This window comes from Stegostoma tigrinum, chromosome 4 (genome assembly GCF_030684315.1).
Source record: "Stegostoma tigrinum isolate sSteTig4 chromosome 4, sSteTig4.hap1, whole genome shotgun sequence".
In the NCBI taxonomy this organism is placed as follows: domain Eukaryota; kingdom Metazoa; phylum Chordata; class Chondrichthyes; order Orectolobiformes; family Stegostomatidae; genus Stegostoma; species Stegostoma tigrinum.
Window position 1 is genome coordinate 44,233 of NC_081357.1, and position 26,779 is coordinate 71,011.

A 26,779-nucleotide genomic window follows, 5' to 3' on the forward strand; every position below is an offset into this window, starting at 1 on the left:
ATATGACATTGTATATTTTGTGATATATGACATTGTATGTGTCGTGATATATGACATTGTATATTTTGTGATATATGACATTGTATATGCTGTGACATATGACATTGTATGTGATGTGATATGACATTGTATACGCTGATATATGACATTGCATATGTTGTGACATATGACATTGTATATGCTGTGATATATGACATTGTATGTGTCGTGATATATGGCATTGTATATTTTGTGATATATGACATTGTATATTTTGTGATATATGACATTGTATGTGTCGTGATATATGATGAAGACCAACTCGCACCAGTCTGTCGGCAACATGAATAATTTGCATTTTTCCCTCTGATTGGCTCCCTACGCCGGGTGACGTTTGCAGACGTGGTGACGTCAGACGCTGACCCTTCACCGGGAGGAAAGAGCTGAAACACCCGGTGCCAGGCCCCGGTAAATATCAATAAAACACCGTCATGTAGCGGGGGGACAGGCCGTAGGGGCTTCACCGTCACCCGGGCAGCACCGCTACACCCTGCGGGGGGTAGGGACCGGGGACTGGGGTCACGGTCTGGGGTCTGTGCAGACACGGGGATAGGGTCAGGCTGTGGGGTCTGTGCAGTTGCGGGGACCGGGCCTGGGTCTGGGACCTGTGCTGACACAGGGATAGGGTCTGGGCCTGGGGTCTGTGCGGACACGGGGATAGGGCCTGGTTCTGGCGTCTGTTTAGAGGTGGGGATAGGGTCACGGTCTGGGGTCTGTGCAGACACGGGGAGAGGGTTGTGGTCTGGGGTCTGTGCAGACACAGGGACAGGGCCTGGGTCTGGGGTCTGTGCAGACACGGGGACAGGGCCTGGGTCTGGGGTCTGTGCAGACACTGGGATAGGGTCAGGGTCTGGGGTCTGTGCTGTCACTGGGATAGGGTCAGGATCTGGGGTCTGTGCTGTCACTGGGATAGGGTCAGGGTCTGGCGTCTGTGCAGACACTGGGATAGGGTCAGGGTCTGTGGTCTGTGCAGACACTGGGATAGGGTCAGGGCCTGGGGTCTGTGTAGACACGGGGACAGGGTCAGGGCCTGGGGTCTGTGCAGACACGGGGATAGGGTCAGGGTCTGGGGTCTGTTCCGACACGGGGATAGGGTCAGGGTCTGGGATCTGTGCCGACACGGGGAGAGGGTCAGGGTCTGGGGTCTGTGCAGACACTGGGATAGGGTCAGGGTCTGGGGTCTGTGCCAACACGGGGATAGGGTCAGGGTCTGGGGTCTGTGCAGACACTGGGATAGGGTCTGGGTCTGGGGTCTGTGCAGACACAGGGATAGGGTCAGGGTCTGGGGTCTATGCCGACACGGGGATAGGGCCTGGTTCTGGTGTCTGTTTAGACATGGGGATAGGTTCACGGTCTGGGGTCTGTGCTGACACTGGAATAGGGCCAGAGTGTGGCATCTGTGCCGACACAGGGATAGGGTCAGGGTCTGGGGTCTGTGCAGACACGGGGATAGGGTCAGGCTGTGGGGTCTGTGCAGTTGCGGGGACCGGGCCTGGGTCTGGGACCTGTGCTGACACAGGGATAGGGTCTGGGCCTGGGGTCTGTGCGGACACGGGGATAGGGCCTGGTTCTGGCGTCTGTTTAGAGGTGGGGATAGGGTCACGGTCTGGGGTCTGTGCAGACACGGGGAGAGGGTTGTGGTCTGGGGTCTGTGCAGACACAGGGACAGGGCCTGGGTCTGGGGTCTGTGCAGACACGGGGACAGGGCCTGGGTCTGGGGTCTGTGCAGACACTGGGATAGGGTCAGGGTCTGGGGTCTGTGCTGTCACTGGGATAGGGTCAGGATCTGGGGTCTGTGCTGTCACTGGGATAGGGTCAGGGTCTGGCGTCTGTGCAGACACTGGGATAGGGTCAGGGTCTGTGGTCTGTGCAGACACTGGGATAGGGTCAGGGCCTGGGGTCTGTGTAGACACGGGGACAGGGTCAGGGCCTGGGGTCTGTGCAGACACGGGGATAGGGTCAGGGTCTGGGGTCTGTTCCGACACGGGGATAGGGTCAGGGTCTGGGATCTGTGCCGACACGGGGAGAGGGTCAGGGTCTGGGGTCTGTGCAGACACTGGGATAGGGTCAGGGTCTGGGGTCTGTGCCAACACGGGGATAGGGTCAGGGTCTGGGGTCTGTGCAGACACTGGGATAGGGTCTGGGTCTGGGGTCTGTGCAGACACTGGGATAGGGTCAGGGTCTGGGGTCTGTGCAGACACTGGGATAGGGTCAGGGTCTGGGGTCTATGCCGACACGGGGATAGGGCCTGGTTCTGGTGTCTGTTTAGACATGGGGATAGGTTCACGGTCTGGGGTCTGTGCTGACACTGGAATAGGGCCAGAGTGTGGCATCTGTGCCGACACAGGGATAGGGTCAGGGTCTGGGGTCTGTGCAGACACGGGGATAGGGTCTGGGGCTGGGGTCTGTGCAGACACGGGGACAGGGCCTGGGTCTGGGGTCTGTGCAGACACTGGGATAGGGTCAGGGTCTGGCGTCTGTGCCGACACGGGGATAGGGCCAGAGTGTGGCATCTGTGCCGACACAGGGATAGGGTCAGGGTCTGGGGTCTGTGCAGACACTGGGATAGGGTCAGGGTCTGGGGTCTGCGCAGACACTGGGATAGGGTCTGGGGCTGGGGTCTGCGCAGACACTGCGATAGGGTCAGGGTCTGGGGTCTGTGCAGACACGGGGATAGGGTCTGGGGCTGGGGTCTGTGCAGACACAGGGGGAGGGTCTGGGGCTGGGATGTGTGCAGACACAGGCGAAGTGTCTGGGGTCTGGTTCGGTGTCTGTGGCCTTTGCAGACATGCGGATTGGGTCACGGTCTGGGGTCTGTGCAGACACGGGGATAGGGTCACGTCTGGGGTCTGTGCAGACACGGGGCTGGGGTCTGGGGTCTGTGCAGGCACGGGGATAGGGTCAGCGTCTGGGGTCTGTGCAGACACGGGGAGAGGGTTGGGGTCTGGGGTCTGTGCAAACACTGGGATAGGGTCAAGTCCTGGCGTCTGTGCAGACACGGGGAGAGGGTTGTGGTCTGGGGTCTGTGCAGACACGGGGACCAGGCCTGGGTCTGGGGTCTGTGCAGACACGGGGACCAGGCCTGGGTCTGGGGTCTGTGCAGACACGGGGACCGGGCCTGGGGTCTGTGCTGACACTGGGATAGGGTCAGGGTCTAGGGTCTGTGCAGACACTGGGATAAGGTCAGGGTCTGGGGTCTGTGCAGACACTGGGATAGGGTCAGGGCCTGGGGTCTGTGCAGACACTGGATAGGGTCAGGGTCTGGGGTCTGTGCCGACACGGGGATAGGGCCTGGATCTGGCGTCTGTGCAGACACGGGGATAGGGTCAGGCTGTGGGGTCTGTGCAGTTGCGGGGATAGGGTCTGGGTCTGGCGTCTGTGCAGACACTGGGATAGGGTCACGGTCTGGGGTCTGTGCAGACACTGGGATAGGGTCAGGGTATGGGGTCCGTGCCAACACGGGATAGGGTCAGGGTCTGGGGTCTGTGCAGACACTGGGATAGGGTCTGGGGCTGGGGTCTGTGCAGACACTGGGATAGGGTCAGGGTCTGGGGTCTATGCCGACACGGGGATAGGGGCTGGTTCTGGTGTCTGTTTAGACATGGGGATAGGTTCACGGTCTGGGGTCTGTGCTGACACAGGGACAGGGCCTGGGTCTGGGGTCTGTGCAGACACGGGGACAGGGTCTGGGTCAGGTGTCTGTGCAGACACTGGGATAGGGTCAGGGTCTGGGGTCTGTGCTGTCACTGGGATAGGTTCAGGGTCTGGCGTCTGTGCCGACACGGGGATAGGGTCAGAGTGTGGCATCTGTGCCGACACAGGGATAGGGTCAGGGTCTGGGGTCTGTGCAGACACTGGGATGGGGTCAGGGTCTGGGGTCTGTGCAGACACTGGGATAGGATCAGGGCCTGGGGTCTGTGTAGACACGGGGATAGGGCCTGGTTCTGGTGTCTGTTTAGACATGGGGATAGGTTCACGGTCTGGGGTCTGTGCTGACACTGGAATAGGGCCAGAGTGTGGCATCTGTGCCGACACAGGGATAGGGTCAGGGTCTGGGGTCTGTGCAGACACGGGGATAGGTTCTGGGGCTGGGGTCTGTGCAGACACGGGGACAGGGCCTGGGTCTGGGGTCTGTGCAGACACTGGGATAGGGTCAGGGTCTGGCGTCTGTGCCGACACGGGGATAGGGCCAGAGTGTGGCATCTGTGCCGACACAGGGATAGGGTCAGGGTCTGGGGTCTGTGCAGACCCTGGGATAGGGTCTGGGGCTGGGATGTGTGCAGACACAGGCGAAGTGTCTGAGGCCTGGTTCGGTGTCTGTGGCCTTTGCAGACATGCGGATAGGGTCACGGTCTGGGGTCTGTGCAGACACAGGGATAGGGTCACGTCTGGGGTCTGTGCAGACACGGGGCTGGGGTCTGGGGTCTGTGCAGGCACGGGGATAGGGTTAGCGTCTGGGGTCTGTGCAGACACGGGGAGAGGGTTGGGGTCTGGGGTCTGTGCAGACACGGGGACCAGGCCTGGGTCTGGGGTCTGTGCAGACACGGGGACCGGGCCTGGGTCTGGGGTCTGTGCAGACACGGGGACCGGGCCTGGGTCTGGGGTCTGTGCAGACACGGGGACCGGGCCTGGGTCTGGGGTCTGTGCAGACACGGGGACCGGGCCTGGGTCTGGGGTCTGTGCAGACACGGGGACCGGGCCTGGGTCTGGGGTCTGTGCAGACACGGGGACCGGGCCTGGGTCTGGGGTCTGTGCAGACACTGGGATAGGGTCAGGGTCTGGCGTCTGTGCTGACACTGGGATAGGGTCAGGGTCTGGGGTCTGTGCAGACACTGGGACTGGGCCTGGGCCTGGGGTCTTTGCAGACACTGGGACTGGGCCTGGGCCTGGGGTCTGTGCAGACACTGGGACTGGGCCTGGGCCTGGTGTCTGTGCAGACACGGAGACAGGTTCTGGGGTGCGTGCAGACACAGGGACAGGGTCTGCGTCTGGGGTCTGCACAGTCTCTGGCGGCAGGGGAGGTTCTGGGTCTGCACAGACACTGGGGGAGGGGGAGGGTCTGGGTCTGCTCAGTCACTGGAGGACGGGGAGGTACTGGGTCTGCTCAGTCACTGGGGTAGCGGGAAGGTCTGGGCCAGCACAGACACAGGGCAAGGGCCTGGGTTTGGGTCTGTACTGACATAGGGGGCGGGTCATGGTCAGGGTCTGGGTCTGTGTCTGCACAGACATGGGGTGATTCTGGGTCTGCACAGACACTGGGGTAGGGGAAGGTTCTGGGTCTGCACAGACGCTGGGATATGGGGAGGTTCTGCGTCTGCACAGACGCTGGGATAGGGGGAGGCTCTGGGTCTGCACAGACACTGCGGGAGGGGGAGGGTCTGGGTCTGTTCACTCACTGGGGTAGGGGGAGGGTCTGGGTCTGCTCAGTCACTGGGGGAGGGGGGGGTTCTGCGTCTGCTCAGTCACTGGGGGAGGGGGAGGTTCTGCGTCTGCTCAGTCACTGGGGGAGGGAGAGTTTATGGGTCTGCACAGACACTGGGGGAGGGGGTGGGTCTGGGTCTGCTCAGTCACTGGGCAAGGGGGACGGTCTGGGGTCTGTGCAGACATGGGGACAGGGTCAGGGTCTGGGGTCTGTGCAGACGTGGGGATAGGGTCAGGGTCTGGGTCTGTGCCGACACGGGGTTAGTGTCTGGGTGTGGGGTTCGTGCAGACACGGGGATAGGGCCATGGACTGGGGTCTGTGCAGACACGGGGATCGTGTCTGGGTCTGGGGTCTGTGCAGACGCTGGGGTAGGGATAGCATCCGGGATCAGTGCAGACACAGGGGGAGGGTCTGGGTCTGGGGTCTGCAGACATGGTGGGAGGGTCTGGGGCTGGGGTCTGTGCAGATACAGGTACAGGGTGGGTCTGGGTCTGGGGTCTGTGCAGACAAGGGGATAGGGTGGGTCTGGGTCTGTGGTCTGTGCATATACAGGTACAGGGTGGGAATGGGTCTGGGGTCTGTGCAGACAGAGTGGCAAGAAAGGTTTTGGGTCCGGGTTTGTGGTCTGCGCAGACTCGCGGTGGGGGACGGGGCCTGTGCAGACGCTGGGGGATGGCCGAGTACTGTTCTGATGCTGTGGGTGGACTGGGGCCTGGGGCCTGCCCAGCCACGGAGGGGGGAGGGCCTGCGTCGGGGGGACTGCGCGGAATCGGGGTAGTGGAGTGTGGCCTGGGCCTGGGGTCTGCCCGGAATCGGGGTGGGGGTCTGTGTGGACATGGGGGGAGGCTCTGGGACTGCACGGACACAGGGCAAGGGTCTGGGTTTGGGTCTGTACTGACATAGGGGGCGGGTCAGGGTCTGCACAGACACTGGGGTAGGGGGAGGTTCTGCATCTGCACAGACACTGGGGTAGGGGGAGGTTCTGCATCTGCACAGACACTGGGGTAGGGGGTGGTACTGGGTCTGCACAGACACTGGGGTAGGGGGAGAGTCTGCGTCTGCACAGACACTGGGGTAGGGGGAGGTTCTGGGTCTGCACAGACACTGGGGTAGGGGGAGGTTCTGCATCTGCACAGACACTGGGGTAGGGGGTGGTACTGGGTCTGCACAGACACTGGGGTAGGGGGAGGTTCTGCATCTGCACAGACACTGGGGTAGGGGGAGGTTCTGGGTCTGCACAGACACTGGGGTAGGGGGAGGTTCTGGGTCTGCACAGACACTGGGGTAGGGGGTGGTACTGGGTCTGCACAGACACTGGGGTAGGGGAAGGGTCTGCGTCTGCACAGACACTGGGGTAGGGGAAGGGTCTGCGTCTGCACAGACACTGGGGTAGGGGAAGGGTCTGCGTCTGCACAGTCACTGGGGTAGGGGGAGAGTCTGCATCTGCACAGTCACTGGGGTAGGGGGAGAGTCTGCATCTGCACAGACACTGGGGTAGGGGGAGAGTCTGCATCTGCACAGACACTGGGGTAGGGGAAGGGTCTGCATCTGCACAGACACTGGGGTAGGGGGAGGTACTGGGTCTGCACAGACACTGGGGTAGGGGGAGAGTCTGCATCTGCACAGACACTGGGGTAGGGGGAGGTACTGGGTCTGCACAGACACTGGGGTAGGGGGAGAGTCTGCGTCTGCACAGACACTGGGGTAGGGGGAGAGTCTGCATCTGCACAGTCACTGGGGTAGGGGGAGAGTCTGCGTCTGCACAGACACTGGGGTAGGGGGAGAGTCTGCATCTGCACAGACACTGGGGTAGGGGGAGGTACTGGGTCTGCACAGACACTGGGGTAGGGGGAGAGTCTGCGTCTGCACAGACACTGGGGTAGGGGGAGAGTCTGCATCTGCACAGTCACTGGGGTAGGGGGAGAGTCTGCATCTGCACAGACACTGGGGTAGGGGGAGAGTCTGCGTCTGCACAGACACTGGGGTAGGGGGAGAGTCTGCATCTGCACAGTCACTGGGGTAGGGGGAGGGTCTGCATCTGCACAGACACTGGGGTAGGGGAAGGGTCTGCGTCTGCACAGACACTGGGGCAGGGAGTGGTTCTGGGTCTGCACAGACTGGAGTAGGGGGAGGGTCTGGGTCTGCACAGACACTGGGGTAGGGGGAGGTACTGGGTCTGCACAGACACTGGGGTAGGGGGAGAGTCTGCGTCTGCACAGACACTGGGGTAGGGGGAGAGTCTGCGTCTGCACAGACACTGGGGTAGGGGAAGGGTCTGCGTCTGCACAGACACTGGGGCAGGGAGTGGTTCTGGGTCTGCACAGACTGGAGTAGGGGGAGGGTCTGGGTCTGCTCAGTCACTGGGGGACATTCAGGGTCTGGAGTCAGTACAGACACAGGGGCAAGAACAGGAGCAGAGGGAGGGTCACTATCTGTGTCTGTACAACACATTAACGGGGGAGGGTCACTGTCTGGAGTCTGTACTGGCACAGGTCCGGGGCTGATGGCCACCCTCTGCAGTCTCTACAGACGCAGGAACAGGCAGAGCCTCGCTGTCTGGAGTCTTTAGAGACACGCCAACAGGAAGAGGGTCAGGGTCTAGAGTGGTTAGAGACTCACAATCAGGGTCAAAGGCACGGTGTCAAATCGAAAGAGGCACAGGAACAGGGTGAGGGTTTCAATAGACAAACAGGTACGGAAGGACTGTCAGTGTCTTGTTGATAACTATTATCATCTTTTTATCATTTTACGATGTAATGCGATAATATTATCCTAATACTGAGAATTGTAATAATGATGCCAGTTACCTAACATTGAGTATTCTGTACAAGTATTGTGATGATTACATAATATCACTGTTTCTTGTACTCTCTGAAGATGATCTGTTATTAAATTGCATAGTATTTAATAAGGAAATTGATCTCTGTCACAATCCTGGTTAGTTACAGCAATGTCATGCTGTAACTGTGATATTTTATACTTCATCATGCAACAGAGGTCTTTGCCAAAGTCCTTTGAGATCACAGTAGTATCAGGATAAAGGCATCATAGTATATTTTATGGAAAAGATAATAACAGAATTGTCAGCAATTACAGTAGTATCTTTCTATATTGATCATAAAATGGTACATTTATTGTAACAGGTTATCATCAGTATACCTTGTCATTATCATAATATCCTCATATAACTTTCATAACTGGAAATAATGTTTAATAATGTAACAAAGGGATCATCATTTGAACCCTTGATAATTGTGATTTTATAATCCTGTAACACCATAAGAATCCTCAGCAAGGCCTGAACAAATTCAGGGAGTAGGAAGAGATGAAATACAATGTGGGAAAATGTGAGTTTACGTGCTTTGGAGAATAGAGGCTTAGGCTATTTTCTAAATGGGGAAATGCAAAGCACTAAGGGACTGAGGAATCCTAATTCAAGATTCTTCTAAAGTTAACATTTAGCTTCAGTGGCAGTTATGAAGGCAAATGCATTGTTAGTAACAAAAACAGAAGCAGCTAGAAAAGCTCAGTGGGTCTGGCAGCATCTGTGAAGAAAAATCAGAGTTAACGTTTGAGGTTCAGTGACTCTTTTTCAGAACTCAGAAAATGTCGGTTTTTATGCAAAAATATGGTTGCAGGAGGGGGAAAGGAGTAAATGGTAGGTGGGGATAGACCCCAAATAGAGAGAGAAGAATAGACAAAGAAGTTGATAATGATCTGGCTAGGAGGGTGAATACCTGATAATGGGGACTGTTAGTGACTAACAATAGGAGGTGTGTAATGGCAGGCTATGTGACAACATGACTTGGTATGTTGGGTAGAGGCCTAGGACATGGGAGAGTTCAAGGCCTAAAATTATTGAACTTGATATTCAGTCCAGAAGGCTGCAGGCTTTTTAAGTAGAAAAGGTGGTCCTGTTCTTCCAGCCTGCACTGCTCTTTGCTGGAACACTACAGCAAGCCTGAGACAGATGTTGGCCAGGGAGCAGGTGTGTGTGTGTTAAAGTGGTGGGAAAATAGATGCTCATGGTCCTTTTTGTGGGCAGAATGTTGTCATATGAAAAGTGGTTGAGGATTCTGTGTGTGTACTTGATGGAATTTAGAAGGATGAGGAAGGGATCTCATTGAAACGTACTGAAAACTGAGAGGCCTGGATAGAGTGGGCTTGGAGAAGATGTTTCCACTTGTCGGAGAGACTAAAACCCCAGGGCACTGACTCACAGAGAAGGCATGATCCTTTAGAACTGAGAAAAGGGGGCATTTCTTCAGCCAGAGGTGGTGGATCTGTGGAACTGATTTCTTCAGGGAGCTGTGGAGGCCAAGTCACTGAGTGTATTTAAGACAGAGATAGATAAGTTCTTGATTAGGAAGGGGATCAAGGGTTACAGGAAGAAGATAGGATAATGGGTTGAGAAATAGTGTCGAGCTGGAGGAACACAGCAAGTCAGGCAGCACCAAAGGAGCAGGAAAGTTGACATTTCGGGTCGGGATAATTCTGAACAAAGACCCCGACCTGAAATCTCGACTTTCCTGTTCCTCTGCTGCCTGACCTGCTATGTTCTTCCAGCTCCACACTGTGTTGACTCTGACTCCAGTATCCGCAGTTCTTGCTATTTCTGGTTTGAAAAATATATCAGCCATGATCAAATTATGGAGCAGACTCGAGGACCCTAATGGCTTAATCCTGCTCGGATATCTTGTGATCTTTTGGACCCAGGGACTTGTGAACTTGCAGTTTCAACAATTTACTCCGTCATACGTTCCTAGCAATTGTAATTTTTGGAGTGTCTCTCTCTCTCTTTCAATTCCTGGCTTGCAGCTGTTTCCAGGATACTACTGGAATCCTGTCTCGTGAAGACTGACAAATAGTGTCTGTCCTATTTGTCTGCCATATTTTTATTCTCCATTACTCATTCCTCGGATGCATTTTCGAAAGGACACTTAATTTGTTGACTCATTTTTTAAAATTTAAATATCTGAGGAAGCTCTTTCTGTGTTTAAATACTTTTGGCTAACAAACTCTCAGACTGTTATTTTCCCTCATTAATCTTTGAGTAATTCTTTGCTTTTTTAAAAAAAAAATTCCTCCTTTCCTTGCACAGTTGTGATCTCTATTTGAGTTTGACCCTGTCTTTGACTTTTTTCATTAGCTAAGGATGGCTAGGTCCAGGCCTTAGAATTTTTCTTATTTGTTTGTATGCAGTTTTTGCCAGGCAGTGACATAGGAACAGGGAGAGAGACAGGTAGATAGAAAGTGCAAGAGTAAGGGGCAGAAACCAAAAGAAAGGGACTGATAGAGTGAGGGATAGGGAACAAGTGGTAGATAGATACTGTGCTATGCACTGAATGAATGCCTCTGACTTAGTTTCTGATTTTAGGTTGAGACCTCTTCAACTATGAGCAACAGGCACCAGTTGCGGCCGTACACTTCAGTTGGTGAAATTAATCATGTTCACATCCTGTCTGAACATGTTGGAGCGTTGATCCACCGTGAGGAGTATAGTGATGTCACATTCCTCGTGGAGAAGAAACGATTCACAGCCCATCGAGTGATTCTGGCTGCTCGTTGTCAGTATTTCAGGTGAAATTCAAGCGTTAGTTATTAATTGTTCACCCATTGTCTCTCATCATCAGAGCTGGAGTATATAATTCTGCCCCTGAAACCTACTTTGTCATTTAATACTTCCATTTCTGATCTTCCTCCTCACCACCACTTTTTTACCCATTCATTGTGTCCTGGATTCTCTCAGAGACCAGAGATTTTTCCATCTTCGTGGTAAACACAATCTAAAGTTTTGGCAAAAATTTGTAGCTTGGTTTGTGGGTACGGTTGTTGACTTGCTCACCGAACTGGCTTATTTTTGTTCAAATGTTTCATTACCATGCTAGGTGACATCATCAGTGAGGGCTCTGATGAAACGGTGTTATTGTACTCCACTTGGAATTTATACTGACCGTTCGTTATATTGAGTACTGTCATTTCCAGTTTTGCTATGTACGGGTTTACATATGGGGTCCAATTCTATATGTTTCATGGCAAAGATTCTGTATAGGTGTATACAGATATCCCTGCAACTTCATCCGCAGATGCCTACTAAACAGACACCGACGGGACACAGTGTGCCCTAACACACTGACCACACTGTCCTACATCAGGAACATTTTGGAACTAATAGCCAGACTCCTAAAACCACTAGGAATCATGGTCACCCGCAAGCCCACAGACAGTCTGTGACAAACACTCGCAAGGATTAAAGACCCCATTCCCACAACATACAGAACCAACGTCGTTTACGAAATACCATGTAATGACTGCCACAAACGTTACATCAGACACACAGGAAGGAAACTAGCCATCAGAATACACAAACATCAGCTAACAGCAAAATGACACAACGAACTATCCTTTATATCGGTACACTCAGACAATGAAGGCCGTCAGTTTAACTGGGGCAAGGTAACCGTAGTAACCCTATCGCAAAACATAGACATTTCCTAGAGGCATGGTTTCCCCAACTCGCAACGTAATCAACAAACATATAGAATTGGATCCCACATATAAATCCATACAGATCAAAACTGGAAATGACAGTACTCACTATGATGAACTGGACAGTATACATTCCAAGCAGAGTAGAATAACATTGCTTCATCAAAGGCCTCACTGATGATGTCACCTAGACAAAACATCTGAGCGAAAACAAACCAGCTAGGCGAGCAAGTCAGCAACCTCATTAAATACAATCGATGAACAAGCAATTGCTTCATTTTGGTAGAGACAAATAAAAATATTTACTCTCTGTGAGAATAAATACCAAGATGTAAATGCTGGTACTGCATGTCAGTGGTGGAAGGAGTGACTGTTTCTGGATGTCGTATCCATCATGGAACCCTAGTAGAACTGGAGTTAATGGGAATCTGGTAAAACCCTCCATTGTCTGGGGTTTATATGCAGCGCAAAAGATGGTTGTGGTTGTTGGAGGTCACTCACTTCAGTCCACCGCTGCAGAAGGTCCTCAGCACAGTATCCTCTGCCCAGATATCTTTCACAGGTTCATAAATGACCATCCTTCCATTATGAAGTCAGAAGTGGGGATTTCCACTGATGACTACGCAATATTCAGTATCATTTGTGACTTCTTAGATACTGAAGCAAATTATGTTCATACACAGTGAGACCTGGGCTAACAATTGCGAGATAACATATGTGCTAAGTACCTTCTAAGCCTACAACCACCATAATCTAGAAGAACAAGAGCAGCAGACACCCCTGGGAACATCACCCCCTGCAAGCTCTCCTTTAATGCTTATCATCCTGACTTGCAAATATATTGCTGTTCCTTCAGTATCTCTGGGTCAAGATCCTGAAACTCTCCCTAATGGTGTTGTGGGTCTACCTATGGCACGTAGCAGGAAGGCAGTTCAAGAGCAACTAGGGATGGGCAATCAGCAGTGCCCACCTCCCATTAATGAATAAAACAATCTGTGAACCAGTTGCTCTTTGCCTTCTGAAAGGAAGTAAATGGACCTGGAAAAGAAAAGGATTGATGAAGTGAGAGTCTTGGCATGCCAGCAGAATTGTCTCAGCCAACCATGTGGACAGGGACAGTTGAATGACCTTCCCAGTTTGCCTTCAAACCATATCAAAATTTTTGTGTGTCTGTGTGCGTGTGAGAACTTTTATAAAGGGTTAAAGTTTTAGCTAATAGAGTTTGATAGTCTATAGCTATTTACCTCTGGACAGAATTTATTTATTTGTAGTACTGTAAATAGTAATTATTGTTAAATACAGAAACTTTGTTCTTTGTTACTCAGGATCTAAAATGACAGGTAAATTTGGTAGTTTTGAATATTTTGTTAAAATCTTGTGGTCAGTGTGTTAGGGCACACTGTGTCCTGTCGGTGTCTGTTTAGTAGGCATCTGCGGATGAAGTTGCAGGGCTATCTGTATACACCTATACAGAATCTTTGCTATGAAACATGTAGAATTGGACCTCATATGTAAAACCATTTGCATAGTTTTGCATATTTTGTTAAAATCTTTATGTGTGATTACAATGGGAATAGCAGAGGTTGAATTCCAGTTTGATACCTTAGCAAGGCATGTCAGTGAGACTGGATAAGAAAATTTCTGAAAATCCAAATACACCACATTCAGTCGTTTTCCCTCATCTATACTATGTGTTATGTCCTCAAAAAGTCCAGTAGGTTTGTCATATGCAACTTCCTTTTCATAAGTCCGTGTTGACCTGGTGTAGTACTGTTTTTTTAAAAAAGTGTCCTATTATCACATACTCTATAATAGGCTCCAGTATTTTCCTTATCAGCACATGTTTGGCTAACTAATCTGTAATTCCTGGTTTGCCTTCTCCCTCCTTTTTCAAACAGTGGGGTTGCATTGGTTTATGCTCCAATTTTCTGGAACAGTTCCAGAATCTACAGAATTTTTGGAAGAAAGTACCTAACACATCTCTATTTTCAGAGTCATCTTGTTTAGTACATGGGACGTTGATTATCAGAACCAATGGATTTATCACCTTATGGTCCCATTAATTACACCTTTCTTTTACTAACACTACTGTTTTTTCACTTCCTTCTTTCCAAAAGATTCACGCTTCCCTCGGAAACTATTTGTATCTATCTTTATGAAGACAGAACTGAAGATTTTTTAAGTGGTCTGCCATTTCCTTATTCTCATTATCTCCTGTTTTAGACTGTAAGGGTCTTAACTTATCTTTTTCTTTTTTGATTCAAAAGCACTTACTGTTGAACTGATTTAATTTTTCACTGACAATGCCACCGCACCATCTTTCCATTTGGCCTGGCTTTCCTAACGATTAAGTACCCTTGAATGCTCAGTTCCCAGACTTGGTCACTCGCAAACATGTCTCTGCAGTCACATTGATTTCATACCCATTTACAGCTGGTTGCATTGTTAATTCATCTAACATATTGCAAATATTCCGTGCTTTCAGATGAAAACAGTACCTTTGGACTTTTTGACATTTTTGTACTTTGTTTGTATTATGATCCTATTTGCTGCTGGGCCATGTCTTTTACTTCTGTTTATTTTTCATTTTCAGATCTGTTTCTCTCACTCTCATCTCCTAGCTTGCTTTCCCTTACCCCTGCCACTCTAGTTTAAACCACCCCTCCTACAGAACCAGTGAATGTCCATTGTGAGGCTGTTGGCCCAGGTCCTTCAGTGATGCAACTCATTTAGCTTGTACAGCTTCCACCTTCCCAGAATTGGTCCTAGTGCCTCGAGAATCCAAATTCCACCCTCTTACACCATCCTTTCAGTCTCACTTTTAGCTGTCTATTTACTTCTTCCTGATCTGGCTAGCACATCTATTTGAGAGTAAACCAAACAAAAGCAGAAATTGCTGAAGAAACTCAGCAGATTCTGGTCTGGATGTACACAGAGTTTAAATGGAGAGAAAACAAGACTTAATGTTTCAGGTCCTGTGACCGTTCTTCAGAATTGACATTGAGTAAACCTGAGTTTTCTACTTTTGAGGTGCTGCATTTTAATTTATTTTCTAATTTCTTATATTCTGCTTATAGGATTCCATCTCTGTTTTCTCCTATGTTGTTGGTAATGACGGGGACTATAGCCCCAGGCTGTTCACCTTCATTCTTCAGTATGAACATAGAACAGTTCAGCACAGTACAGGCCCTTTGGCCCACGATACCGTGTCGAACTTTTACTCTAATCCTAAGGTCTATTTAACCTTCACTCCTACCTTATACTAGCATCCATATGCCTAACTCATTGCCGCTTAAATGCCCCTAATGAGGCCGACTCCACGACCCTCTCCTATCTATACGTTCTACAGATGCTCAAGAAGATTCTTTATCCAGGCATCAGGGAGACAACGTGCAATTTCTGGGGTCACATCTGTTCCCACAGAAGCATTTTAGAGATGATGTCCCCAGGAGGCTCCTGCACTACCTGTCTGGTGGTTTTCAAGATAATAAAATGTGAGGCTGGATGAACACAGCAGGCCAAGCAGCATCTCAGGAGCACAAAAGCTGACGTTTCGGGCCTAGACCCTTCATCAGAGAGGGGGATGGGGAGAGGGAACTGGAATAAATAGGGAGAGAGGGGGAGGCGGACCGAAGATGGAGAGTAAAGAAGATAGGTGGAGAGAGTGTAGGTAGGGAGGGGATAGGTCAGTCCAGGGAAGACGGACAGGTCAAGGAGGTGGGATGAGGTTAGTAGGTAGCTGGGGGTGCGGCTTGGGGTGGGAGGAAGGGATGGATGAGAGGAAGAACCGGTTAGGGAGGCAGAGACAGGTTGGACTGGTTTTGGGATGCAGTGGGTGGGGGGGAAGAGCTGGGCTGGTTGTGTGGTGCAGTGGGGGGAGGGGACGAACTGGGCTGGTTTAGGGATGCAGTAGGGGAAGGGGAGATTTTGAAACTGGTGAAGTCCACATTGATACCATATGGCTGCAGGGTTCCCAGGCGGAATATGAGTTGCTGTTCCTGCAACCTTCGGGTGGCATCATTGTGGCAGTGCAGGAGGCCCATGATGGACATGTCATCTAGAGAATGGGAGGGGGAGTGGAAATGGTTTGCGACTGGGAGGTGCAGTTGTTTGTTGCGAACTGATCTGAGGTGTTCTGCAAAGCGGTCCCCAAGCCTCCGCTTGGTTTCCCCAATGTAGAGGAAGCCGCACCGGGTACAGTGGATGCAGTATACCACATTGGCAGATGTGCAGGTGAATCTCTGCTTAATGTGGAATGTCATCTTGGGGCCTGGGATGGGGGTGAGGGAGGAGGTGTGGGGACAAGTGTAGCATTTCCTGCGGTTGCAGGGGAAGGTGCCGGGTGTGGTGGGGTTGGAGGGCAGTGTGGAGCGAACAAGGGAGTCACGGAGAGAGTGGTCTCTCCGGAAAGCTGACAGGGGAGGGGATGGAAAAATGTCTTGGGTGGTGGGGTCGGATTGTAAATGGCGGAAGTGTCGGAGAGATGACATGTCCATCATGGGCCTCCTGCAGTGCCACAATGATGCCACCCGAAGGTTGCAGGAACAGCAACTCATATTCCGCCTGGGAACCCTGCAGCCATATGGTATCAATGTGGACTTCACCAGTTTCAAAATCTCCCCTTCCCCAACTGCATCCCTAAACCAGCCCAGTTCGTCCCCTCCCCCCACTGCACCACACAACCAGCCCAGCTCTTCCCCTCCACCCACTGCATCCCAAAACCAGTCCAACCTGTCTCTGCCTCCCTAACCTGTTCTTCCTCCCACCCCTCCCTTCCTCCCACCCCAAGCCGCACCCCCATCTACCTACTAACCTCATCCCACCTCCTTGACCTGTCCGTCTTCCCCGGACTGACCTATCCCCTCCCTACCTCCCCACCTATACTTTCGCCACCTATCTTCTTTTCTCTCCATCTTGGGTCCGCCTCCCCCTCTCTCCCTATTTATTCCAGAACCCTCACCCCATCCCTGTCTCTGATGAAGGGTCTAGGCCCGAAACGTCAGCTTTTGTGCTCCTGAGATGCTGCTAGGCCTGCTGTGTTCATCCAGCCTCACATTTTATTATCCTGGAATTCTCCAGCATCTGCAGTTCCCATTATCTCTGACATTCACTCTGTTCAGTTCTCCTTACTTATAAGCCATTTCCCTTCTGTAAGAGGCTCCTTAAAGTCGACCTTTTTGGCCGTAACTTGCCTTAATTTATCTCATGGCTGTGCCTCATACTGTACTTTCTAATGCTGTTTTACCATATTGAAGTACTGTATCAATACAAGCTGCTATTTTGGTTATACAACAGTATTTAATGACGCAATTGTCTTTGCAGCTAACCTTGCTCTTCTCTCTGCCTAGGGCATTATTGTATGGTGGAATGCGTGAGGCACATTCGCAGGCTGAAATCCCATTGGAGGATACGCCAGCAGAGGCATTTACAATGCTCCTGAAATATATTTACACAGGCCAGGTCACACTCAGTAATGAAAAAGAGGAAATATTGTTGGACTTCCTCAGTCTTGCTCATAAATATGGATTCCCAGAGCTGGAAGATGCCACATCGGAGTATCTGTGCACGATCCTCAGTATTAATAACGTCTGTATGGTTTATGATGTGGCCAGTCTTTACTCTCTACAGAAACTTTCCAATACCTGCTGCCTGTACATGGACAGGAATGCAAAAGCAGTTCTTAGTAGTGATGGTTTCCTGTCTCTCTCAAAGGTAAGATAATGAGCAGTAACATTGTTTTTTAGTCTTGATTAAACCCTAAATCCCATGATAAATTAACTGTCCCAGGTGTGTCTCTGCTAAGTAATACTCTCTTTGGAATTTTAGACTCTTACTGAAAATGCTGAGGAAAGTCTACTTCAAAACTTCCACCTACGGATAGTCATTAAATGATTGGAGCTGCTTGAGCTTTTATCAAAATCACCAATAATGTCTATCAGTGACATTACCTGGAGTCATACAGCATAGAAACTGGCCCCTCCAGCTGACCATGTCTCGGAGACTGACAAACACACAATTCCATTTCCACGCGCTTGATCCACAGCCTACAGTGCCCTGGCATTTTAAGTGGTCATCGAGATGCATCTTAAATGTTGTGAGAATACCTGTCGCCTCCACTCTCTGAGGCAGTGTGTTTCTATTTCTACCACATTCCGAGTGAAAATATGTTTCTACAGGTTCCCTCTAAACACTTACTCACCTCAAACAAGTCTGCAATGGCGAAAGATTCTCACAATCTGTCCTTATCTATGCCTCTTGTAATTTTGCCTCTGTCAATCAGAGCAGCCTTCTCTGCTCGAGGGAAAATAAACCCAGCCCGCCAGTCTCTGCACATAACTGAGACTTTCCATCCCAGTAACATTCTGCTTAATCTCCTCTGCAGTCACATCTTTGCAATTGTGTGGTGACTAGAACTTCACACAGTATTCTATCAGTGGCCTAACCATGCTCCTCTATTTTAATGACTACTAGGTATGGCCAGGGAATAACATGCACTACCTTACCCTCCTGCTGCTGCACTGTTGTGGCTGGAGACATAGAATCAGAAAATGATTATAATCCAGGAGGAGGCCATTCAACCACTGATATCAGTATTGGCTCTCCACATGAGCATTTGATAAGAACATAAGAGGTAGGAGCAGGAGTAGGCAGTTTTGCCCTTGATCCTGCTTCTCCATTTGATATGATCAAAGAAGTCTTCATCTTGGCCTCTCCATACCCTTCAACCCTTTCATAGTTAAAAATCTGCCCAAATTCTCACTAAGTTTAATGTGTGACCAGATCCACCGTACTCTGGGATATTCTACAGATTTCACAGCACCGAGGATCAGAAGGACCTTGGTAAATGTGAAACTAAAGGCACTGCGGGTCAGACAATATCTGAGAAGCAGGGAGGTCAAGTCTTTGGGCCGAAATGATCCCTGCAGAAGGCTGACAAAGAGGGGAGTGTGTGTCTGAAGGTGGTATGTCACTGGAGATAGCTTGTGATCTTTTGGATATGGATGCTGATAGGATGGTAGTTGATTGCAGGGATGGCCCTATTGCTGTTGTGGGAGGAAAGAAAGAGGGTGAAGGTCAAAATACAGGAGATGGGACAGACCCGGGTGAGGGCTGTGTCAGTTACGGTGCTAGGGAATCCTCGGAGGACATTCCAGAGGCTCCCTAGTTGAAGTTGGCATCATTGGAACAAATGGTATGGAGATGGAGGAACTGGGAGAATGGAATAGAAGCAGGGTGCAAAGACGTATAATTGAGGTAACTGGAAACACAGACATTGAGCAAGGGAAGAGAGGAATGAAAGATGAATCAGGTGAAGGTGGAAGCAGTATGGAAATTAGAAATGAATTTGATGAATTTTTCCAATTCCAGATAAGAGAGGGAAACAGCACTAATGGTGCTTTTGATGTACGGCAGGAAGTGTTGTGAGTGAGCTCGGTAGTAGAATTGGAACAAGTAATGCACCAGTACCCCACCAAGAGACAGGCATAGCCGGGCCATGTAGATACCCACCACCACCCCTTTGATCTGGAGAAAGTGAGAGGAGTTAAAGGAAAAGTTATCCAAAGAGATGTCAAGCTTGGCCAGGCCAAGGAAGGTGGCAGTGAATGGGGACGTTCAGGCATTTTTTTCCAGGAAGAAGCAGAGATCCCGAGTCAGCCTTGACGGGGCATGGATGTGTGACGGGATTGTATGTCTGTAGTAAAGAAGCAGAGGCTTGCGCTCGCAAACTGGAATTCTGAAACTGATATTAAGTGTCAGAAGAATCACAGTTTGTAAGTAGTAAGCTATGAAAGAAAGGGAGACAAAAATCAAGTTGAGGCAGGTAGAGATGAGTTTTTTGAACCAAGCAGAAACAATGGGTCTGTCCCAGCAGCCCCATTTGGTGATTTTGGGAAGGAGGTAGAAATGGGCTGTGCGATGTTGAGAGTTACGAGCGTGGAGGTAGTAGGGGTAGAGATGACTGGATGAAATGAGGCTAATAAACATTGTGGATGCAATGTCCTGGTGTTCCACTGTGGGGCCATGGTGCAGGAGAGATAGGGGAAGGTATCTGAGAGTTGCCCCTCAGCCTCCACAATTAGAAGTCAGTATGCTTGACAATTCTTCTTGTCAATTTCAGAATTTCCAGCTCGTGGGCCCAGAAGTCTCTTTATTTATCATCTCCCCCACACTCTCAGCTACGTCATTTAAGGATATGACAAACGAGAAAGAATTCAAAACTGATATCTGTGGTAAACGCCTGTGTGCAGGAGGGTTTCCTGATGTAGACAGGTCAACAAGCGGCAAGGCAACATTGGATTTGGTACTGGGTAGTGAACCAGGCAAGGTGTTAGAATTGGAGGTTGGTGAGCACTTTGGTGATAGTGACCACAATTCAATTACATTTACTTCAACAATGGAACAGGATAGGTATATACTGCAGGGCGAGTTATAGCTGGGGGAAAGGCAATTAGACAAGATTTAGGATGCATAGGATGGGGAAGGAAACTGCAGGGGCTGGGCACAATTGAAATGTGAAGCTTGTTCAAGGAACAGGTACTGCGTGTCCTTGATAAGAATGTACCTGTCAGGGAGGGAGGAAGTGGTCGAGCGAGGGATCCGTGGTTTACTAAAGAAGTTGATTCTGTTGTCAAGAGGAAGAAGGAGGCTTATGTAAAGATGAGGCGTGAAGGCTCAGTTAGGGCGCTTGAAAGTTACAAGTTAGCCAGGAAGAACCTAAAGAGAGAGCTAAGAAGAACCAGGAAGTCTTTGGCAGGTAGGATCTGTTTTGGGGCCACTGCTGTTTGTCATTTTTATAAATGACCTGGATGAGGGTGTCGGATGGGTTAATAAATTTGCGGATGACACTAAAGTCGGTGGAGTTGTGGATAGTGCGGAAGGATGTTGCAGGTTACAGAGGGACATAGATGAGCTGCAGAGATGGGCTAAGAGGTGGCAAATGGAGTTTAATGCAGAAAAGTGTGAGGTGATTCACTTTGGAAGGAGTAACAGGAATACAGAGTACTGGGCTAATGGTAAGATTCTTGATAGTGTGGATAAGCAGAGAGGTCTCGGTGTCCATGTGCATAGATCCGTGAAAGTTGCCACCCAGGTTGATAGGGTTGTTAAGAAGGTGTACGGTGTGTTAGGTTTTATTGGTCAGATTTGAATTCAGATTTGTTAGGCATAACCTTCTTTTGACAAATCCATTCTGACTATCCCTGTTTAAACCTTGCCTCTAAATGAAGATTAATTTTCACATTGAATACTTTCTGCAGTTGTTTTCCTGCTGATGATGTGAGACTCACTGCTGTATCTCTATGAACCTTTTTTGTAAAATGGAACCACGTTAACTGTTCTTCAGATCTCTGTGCAACTTCCCTGTCTGCAGAGATGCTTTAAGAATTTGGCTCAGGGTACCTATTATTTCTTCCTTCGTCTCCCACAGTAGTTTGCAATGCAACTCATCCAGATCTGGGAACAAAACAGAAGTTGCTGGAAATGCTCAGCAGGTCTGGCAGCATCTGTGAAGAAAAAAAACCAGAGTTAACGTTTTGTGTCCAGTGACCCTTCCTCAGAACAGACCTGGGGATTTTTCCACTTTTAAACCTGCTAAACCTCTAATACATAGAACATAGAACAGTACAGCACACTACAGGCCCTTCGGCCCACATTGTTGTACTGAACCTTTACCCTGATCCTAAGGTCTATCTAACCTCCACCCCTACCTTATACTATCATCCATATGCCTATCTAATAGCCACTTAAGTGCCCTAATGAGGCCAACTCCACTACCCTCTCCAGCAATGCATTCCACGCCCCGACCACACTCTGAGTAAAGAACCTACCTCTGATGTCTCCCCTCTATCTACCTCCACTCACTTTAAAACTATGTCCCCTTGTATTAGCTACTTCCACCCTTTGAAAAAAGTCTCTGGCTGTCCACTCTATCTATACCTCTGATCATTTTGTACATCTCTATTAAGTCACCTCTCATCTTTCATCGTTCTAAAGAGAAAAGCCCTAGCGCTCTCAACGTTCCCTCATAAGACCTTCCCTCCATTCCAGGCAACATCCTGATAAATCTCCTCTGTACCTTTTCCAACACTTCCACATCTTTCCTGTAATGAGGTGACCAGAACTGGACGCAATATTCCAGAGGTGGCCGAACCAGGCTTTTGTGTAGCTAATACATCTTTGCTTCTTCTCTCATTCTGCTCAATAACTTTTCAGTTCATCGTCTTGAATTCTGTACCGTCATTCTCCTTCCAAGTAAAGACAGATGTGAAGTACTCGTTTGAAACATTACGAATGTCTTTCGGCTTTACTCACAGATTTACCGCATGGTCCCTAATTGGCCCTACTCTTTCTCTAGTTGTTCTCTCACTCCCGATGTACTTGTAGAATATCTCTGGATTCTTCCTAATCTTGTCCACCGGTATATTTTCATTGTCTTTGTCCTCTTAATTGCATTCTTTAAGTCCACGCTACTCTTGCTCTACTCCTCTAGGGCCTCCATTACTTTGCTCCCTTTGACATGTTGTTGGCAGTTGTCTGCTAACGAGTGTGATTGTCCACCTAGGAAGGGGAGGTGATGGCCTAGTGGTATTATCACTAGACTATTAATTCAAAAACTCAGGTAATGCTTGGCCTGCTGTGTTCATCCAGCTTCACACCGTGTTATCTCAAATTCTCCAGCATTGGCAATTCCTACTATCTATGTCATCTCTGCCTAGTCTGGCATTTTTGTGGCTCCAGACCACAGCAATGTGACTGATTCTTAACTGCCCTCTGGGCAACTAGGGATGGGCACTGACACCCTTGTTCCATGAATGAATTAAAAAACAATCTGTGTTAAAGGTCCTGGGTTCTGTGGGTCCTTGTGTCCCTGATGAACCTGATCCAAAAGCCACATCTCCAATCACATGCTTGGCAGGTGCTTCCAGGAGGTGGAAGGGATCCTTGGCTTTGAGATTGTTGGTATTCCTTTCTCCTGTTCTGTACTTCCCCTTGCCAGTGGGTGTTCTCAATGAATTGTGTCCCTTCATACAAAGGTTTACTCCAAATTGGCTTCTTGTGAAGGAGGGCCTCCCATCTATGTAGCATTTCTTGAGGAACACTTTGAGGGAGTCATTGAAACGCTTCCTTTGTCTTCCTCTCGTTTGAGTGCATTCCTTGGGTTAGGTGAGTAGGACTTGTTTTAGCAGTGGAACTCAGGCAAGTGGCTGGCCCAGTAGTGTTGGTTTTAGATGATATGGGATGATTATGATAGCTAGTGCAATTATCTGTTTCAAGGGTGTTGATATTAGCATGTCTGTCCTCCCAGCTGATGAAGAGATCTTAAACAACATTGATGGTACTTCAAGGGTCATGAGGGGGCTCAGTTGTAAGTGGAACTGACAGGTGGCTCTGTGACCTCAAATGAGACTCTCGAGTGGTATGTTGCCTGTCTGGTGCTAGGGTCAGGGATGTCTCAGAGCGGTTGCAGGGCATTCTGAAGGGGCAGGGTGAGCAGCAAGTAGTTGTGGTACATGGCAATTTCAATGACATGGATTAAAAGAAAGAAATTAGGTCCTGCAGCAGGAATTTAGAGAATTAGGGTGAGATGATGTTTAGATTAGGGAAGATGATGAATAATGTTGTAATCTCCAATTACTTCCTCTGCCACATGCTTTGAGTATAGGAACAGAAAGTTGTCAGATGAATGTATGGCTAAAAGTATAGTATAAGAAAGGAGATATGTAATGCTTCATTGGCCACAGGTGAAGTGCCACATGATGGGAAGATAATTGATGTGGTTCCTTTCTTCGAGAAGAGCAGCAAGGATAGGTGAGGTAATTACAGACCATTTGGTCTGATGTCTGTGGCAGGGAAAATATTGAGGGACAAGACAACACTTGGAAAGGCAATGTCAGTCAGTACAGATTTGGAGGGAGATCCTGTGTGACTAATTGAATTGAGGTTTTTTTGAAAAGGCGTTGAATGTAACGATGAGGGTAGTGCAGTTGATCTGTTTTATATGCACTTATATGGACTTGGAAGGCTAGACAGACTGGATCCAGAATTGGCTTCCAAATAAGAGGCAAAAGGTGATGGTGGAGGGTGGTTTTGAGATTTGAACTCTGTGACCAACAGTGTACCACAGAGATCGGTGCTGGAACCCTTGCTGTATGAGCTGTCTGTAAAGCATACAAGACAACACTGTTCACTGTACTTCAGTACACGTGACAGAAATAAACCAAACCAAATCAAATGTACATTAATGACTTGGATATGGATATAGAAAGAATAATGAGTAAGTTTGCAGAGGACACAAAAACTGGTGATGTTGTTGGTAATGAGGAGGATGATCTTAGGCTATGGTCTGATATTGATCAGCTGGTAAATTGGGCAGAGTAACGGCGAAGAAATTTAAGCCTGATAAGTTTGAGGTTGGGAGTTTGAATAAGACTTCAGATCGGTATGACAGGTCGGCATAACATTGAGGGCCGAAGGGCCTGTACTGTGCTGTTATGTTCTATGTATGTTTAAGAGAAGGATTTAGACAATGAATGGCAAATCATTACGGAGTACTGAGGAACAAAGGTGCAGAGAAGATTCATCTGGATATTGCCTGGGTTGGAACGTCTCAGTTAGGAGATGAAACTGGATAGGCTGAGTTTGTTTTCCCTGGAGCAGAGGACACTGAGGGGAGAATCTGAGCGAGGTTTCAGAATTATCAGAGGTATAGATAAGGCAGATTATGAGAATCTTTTCCCCATGACAGATGTGTCTACGACCAGACAGTATGGTTCAAGTTGAAGAGTAAGTGGTTTAGAGGCTATCTGACGAAAAGTGTTGAGGAAATATGGAATGCGCTTCCAGACAGGGTGGTGGGACCAGGTACCTTTGCAACATTTAAGTATGTGGGAGAGAACATCAAATGTCAGGGCATAGGAGACTATGGATCAAATGCAATTAAATGGGATTATTTTAGCTTTGTGCATGTTGGTCGGCAGACATGGTGGGCCAAAGGGCCTGTTCGTATACTGAATGACTCTATGACTTTAAATCTGGTTGACCTTCTCAAGGTGACAAAGCATGTAGATGAGAGTAGGACAATGGATGTAGTTTATATTGATTTCATAAGGCCCTTTTGTGGGAAACTGATAAGGAATTTAAAACCTTACGTGATTCAGGGTAACTTGGCAACTTGGATCCAAAATTGGCCTTATAACAGGAGACAGAAGGTGGTGGAAGAAGGTTGGTGGTGTGATTGGAGTCCAGTAATGTACTGCGAGGATCAGCGCTGAGTCCCTTATTGTTTGTGTTACATATAAACACCGTATAGAAGAAAATGTGGGCGAAATGATAAATGCTTGTGCGGATGACACTGAGACTGGCAGAGTGGTAAGGAAAGTAAGGTAAGGAAAAAGGCTGCAGATTGGTCAGGTGGACACATCAGTGGCAAATGGAATTTAACCCAGATCACTGAGGTGATACACTGGAAGAAGAGACAAGGCAGCATTCATTGAATGGAAGAGTATGAGGAAGCTCAGAGGAACAGAAGGATCTTAGGGTCCTTGTCTATTGATCCCTGAAGGTAGCAGAAGAGGCTAATATGGCAGTTAAGGCAGCATCCAGGGCACTGACTTAATCACTTGCGGCATAGATTATGAGAACAGGGAGTTTATTTTGGAGCTGTACGGGACTTTGGTTCAGTCACAGCTGGAATACTGTGCCCAGATCTAGACACCAAACTATCGGAAGGATGTGATTGCACTGGAGAGGGTTTCACCAGGATGTTGCCTGGGATGGAGGATCTAAAGTTCAAGGAGCGCTGGATATGTTTGGGTTGTTTACTTTGCAGCAGCGAAGGTGAAGGAAAGACTTGACAGAGATGTGTGAGATGTGAGGGGCGTAGAGAGGGTGGATAAAACACAACTGTTCTCTATGGTTGAAGGATCGGTAATGGAGAGCATAATTTAAAGTGAAAGGCCGAAGATTTTAGAGGGGACTTGAGGAAAATTCTTTTTCATCCAGACTGTAAGGGTCTTGAATGTGCTGCCCGGGAGGATAGTGGAAGCAGGTAACCTCTCAAACTTCAAAAAGTACTTGAATGAACACTTGAAGTGTCATAGCATTCAAAACTATGGGCCAACTGCTGGAAAGTGGGGCTAATGGAAACTTAATGTATTTTTGGTGGTACAGATTCAATGGGCCTATGATTCTATGTCATCCCTTGCTGGTGTAATCAATGTCATCGTACTCCCATGTTTCATGTTGTGCCCTCAACTCATCTGCCTTGTTTATTTTATTAGAATCGAGTCTGACAAACATCATCCAATCTTGTGAAACTCAGTCGTACCTTAACTGGCCTATAATTTATGTGCCTTCCTGGCTCAATTGCTGTCTCTTCTAATTTTGGCTGTGCAACTTCCCCTTCTGAGCCTTCGTTCTGGATTTCCCCCACCCCTGCCAAGTTAGTTTAAACACTCCCCACAATACTTGCAAACCTCCCTGAAAGGATGCTGAACCTATTTTAGTTCAGGTGCTTCCTTGTATTACATTATTGGCCCTGACTTTTACTAATTCCTGTTGTTTCTCAGTTAACCTCTTCCTTCAAAAAATGCACTTTTTAAAATGCCAAACAAGCTAACTCACGACTTCCCTGTGGTGTCACTGATTTATTTTCCCAATAAGCAGATCCCTAAAGAGGCTGCTGTTAGACTAGAACTCCCGTCTCTATCCATCCTTTTACTGCCTCCCCTCTTTCTGCACAGTTGAAGCTGATATTCTGTGATAAGGGGAACTGCAGATGCTGGAGAATCCAAGATAATAAAGTGTGAAGCTGGATGAACACAGCAGGCT

At 49.0% G+C, this 26,779-nt stretch overlaps 1 protein-coding gene across 4 annotated transcripts in view; it reads left to right on the forward strand.

Moving 5' to 3' along the window:
• The first annotated feature begins 388 nt into the window (after positions 1-388).
• The window catches only part of btbd9 (BTB (POZ) domain containing 9), a 153,770-nt gene continuing 127,379 nt past the window's right edge, over positions 389-26,779 (forward strand). For 2 of the 4 annotated variants that reach the window (XM_059645061.1, XM_059645063.1), the window contains exons 1-3: positions 7,709-8,153; positions 10,839-11,041; positions 17,299-17,662. In XM_059645061.1, the coding sequence (XP_059501044.1) occupies positions 10,857-11,041; positions 17,299-17,662 (549 nt within the window). In that variant the 5' untranslated portion in view covers positions 7,709-8,153; positions 10,839-10,856. Of the gene's footprint in view, positions 448-7,708; positions 8,154-10,838; positions 11,042-17,298; positions 17,663-26,779 lie in introns of those variants that run through there. The other 2 variants (XM_059645062.1, XM_059645064.1) reach the window with 2 other exon arrangements.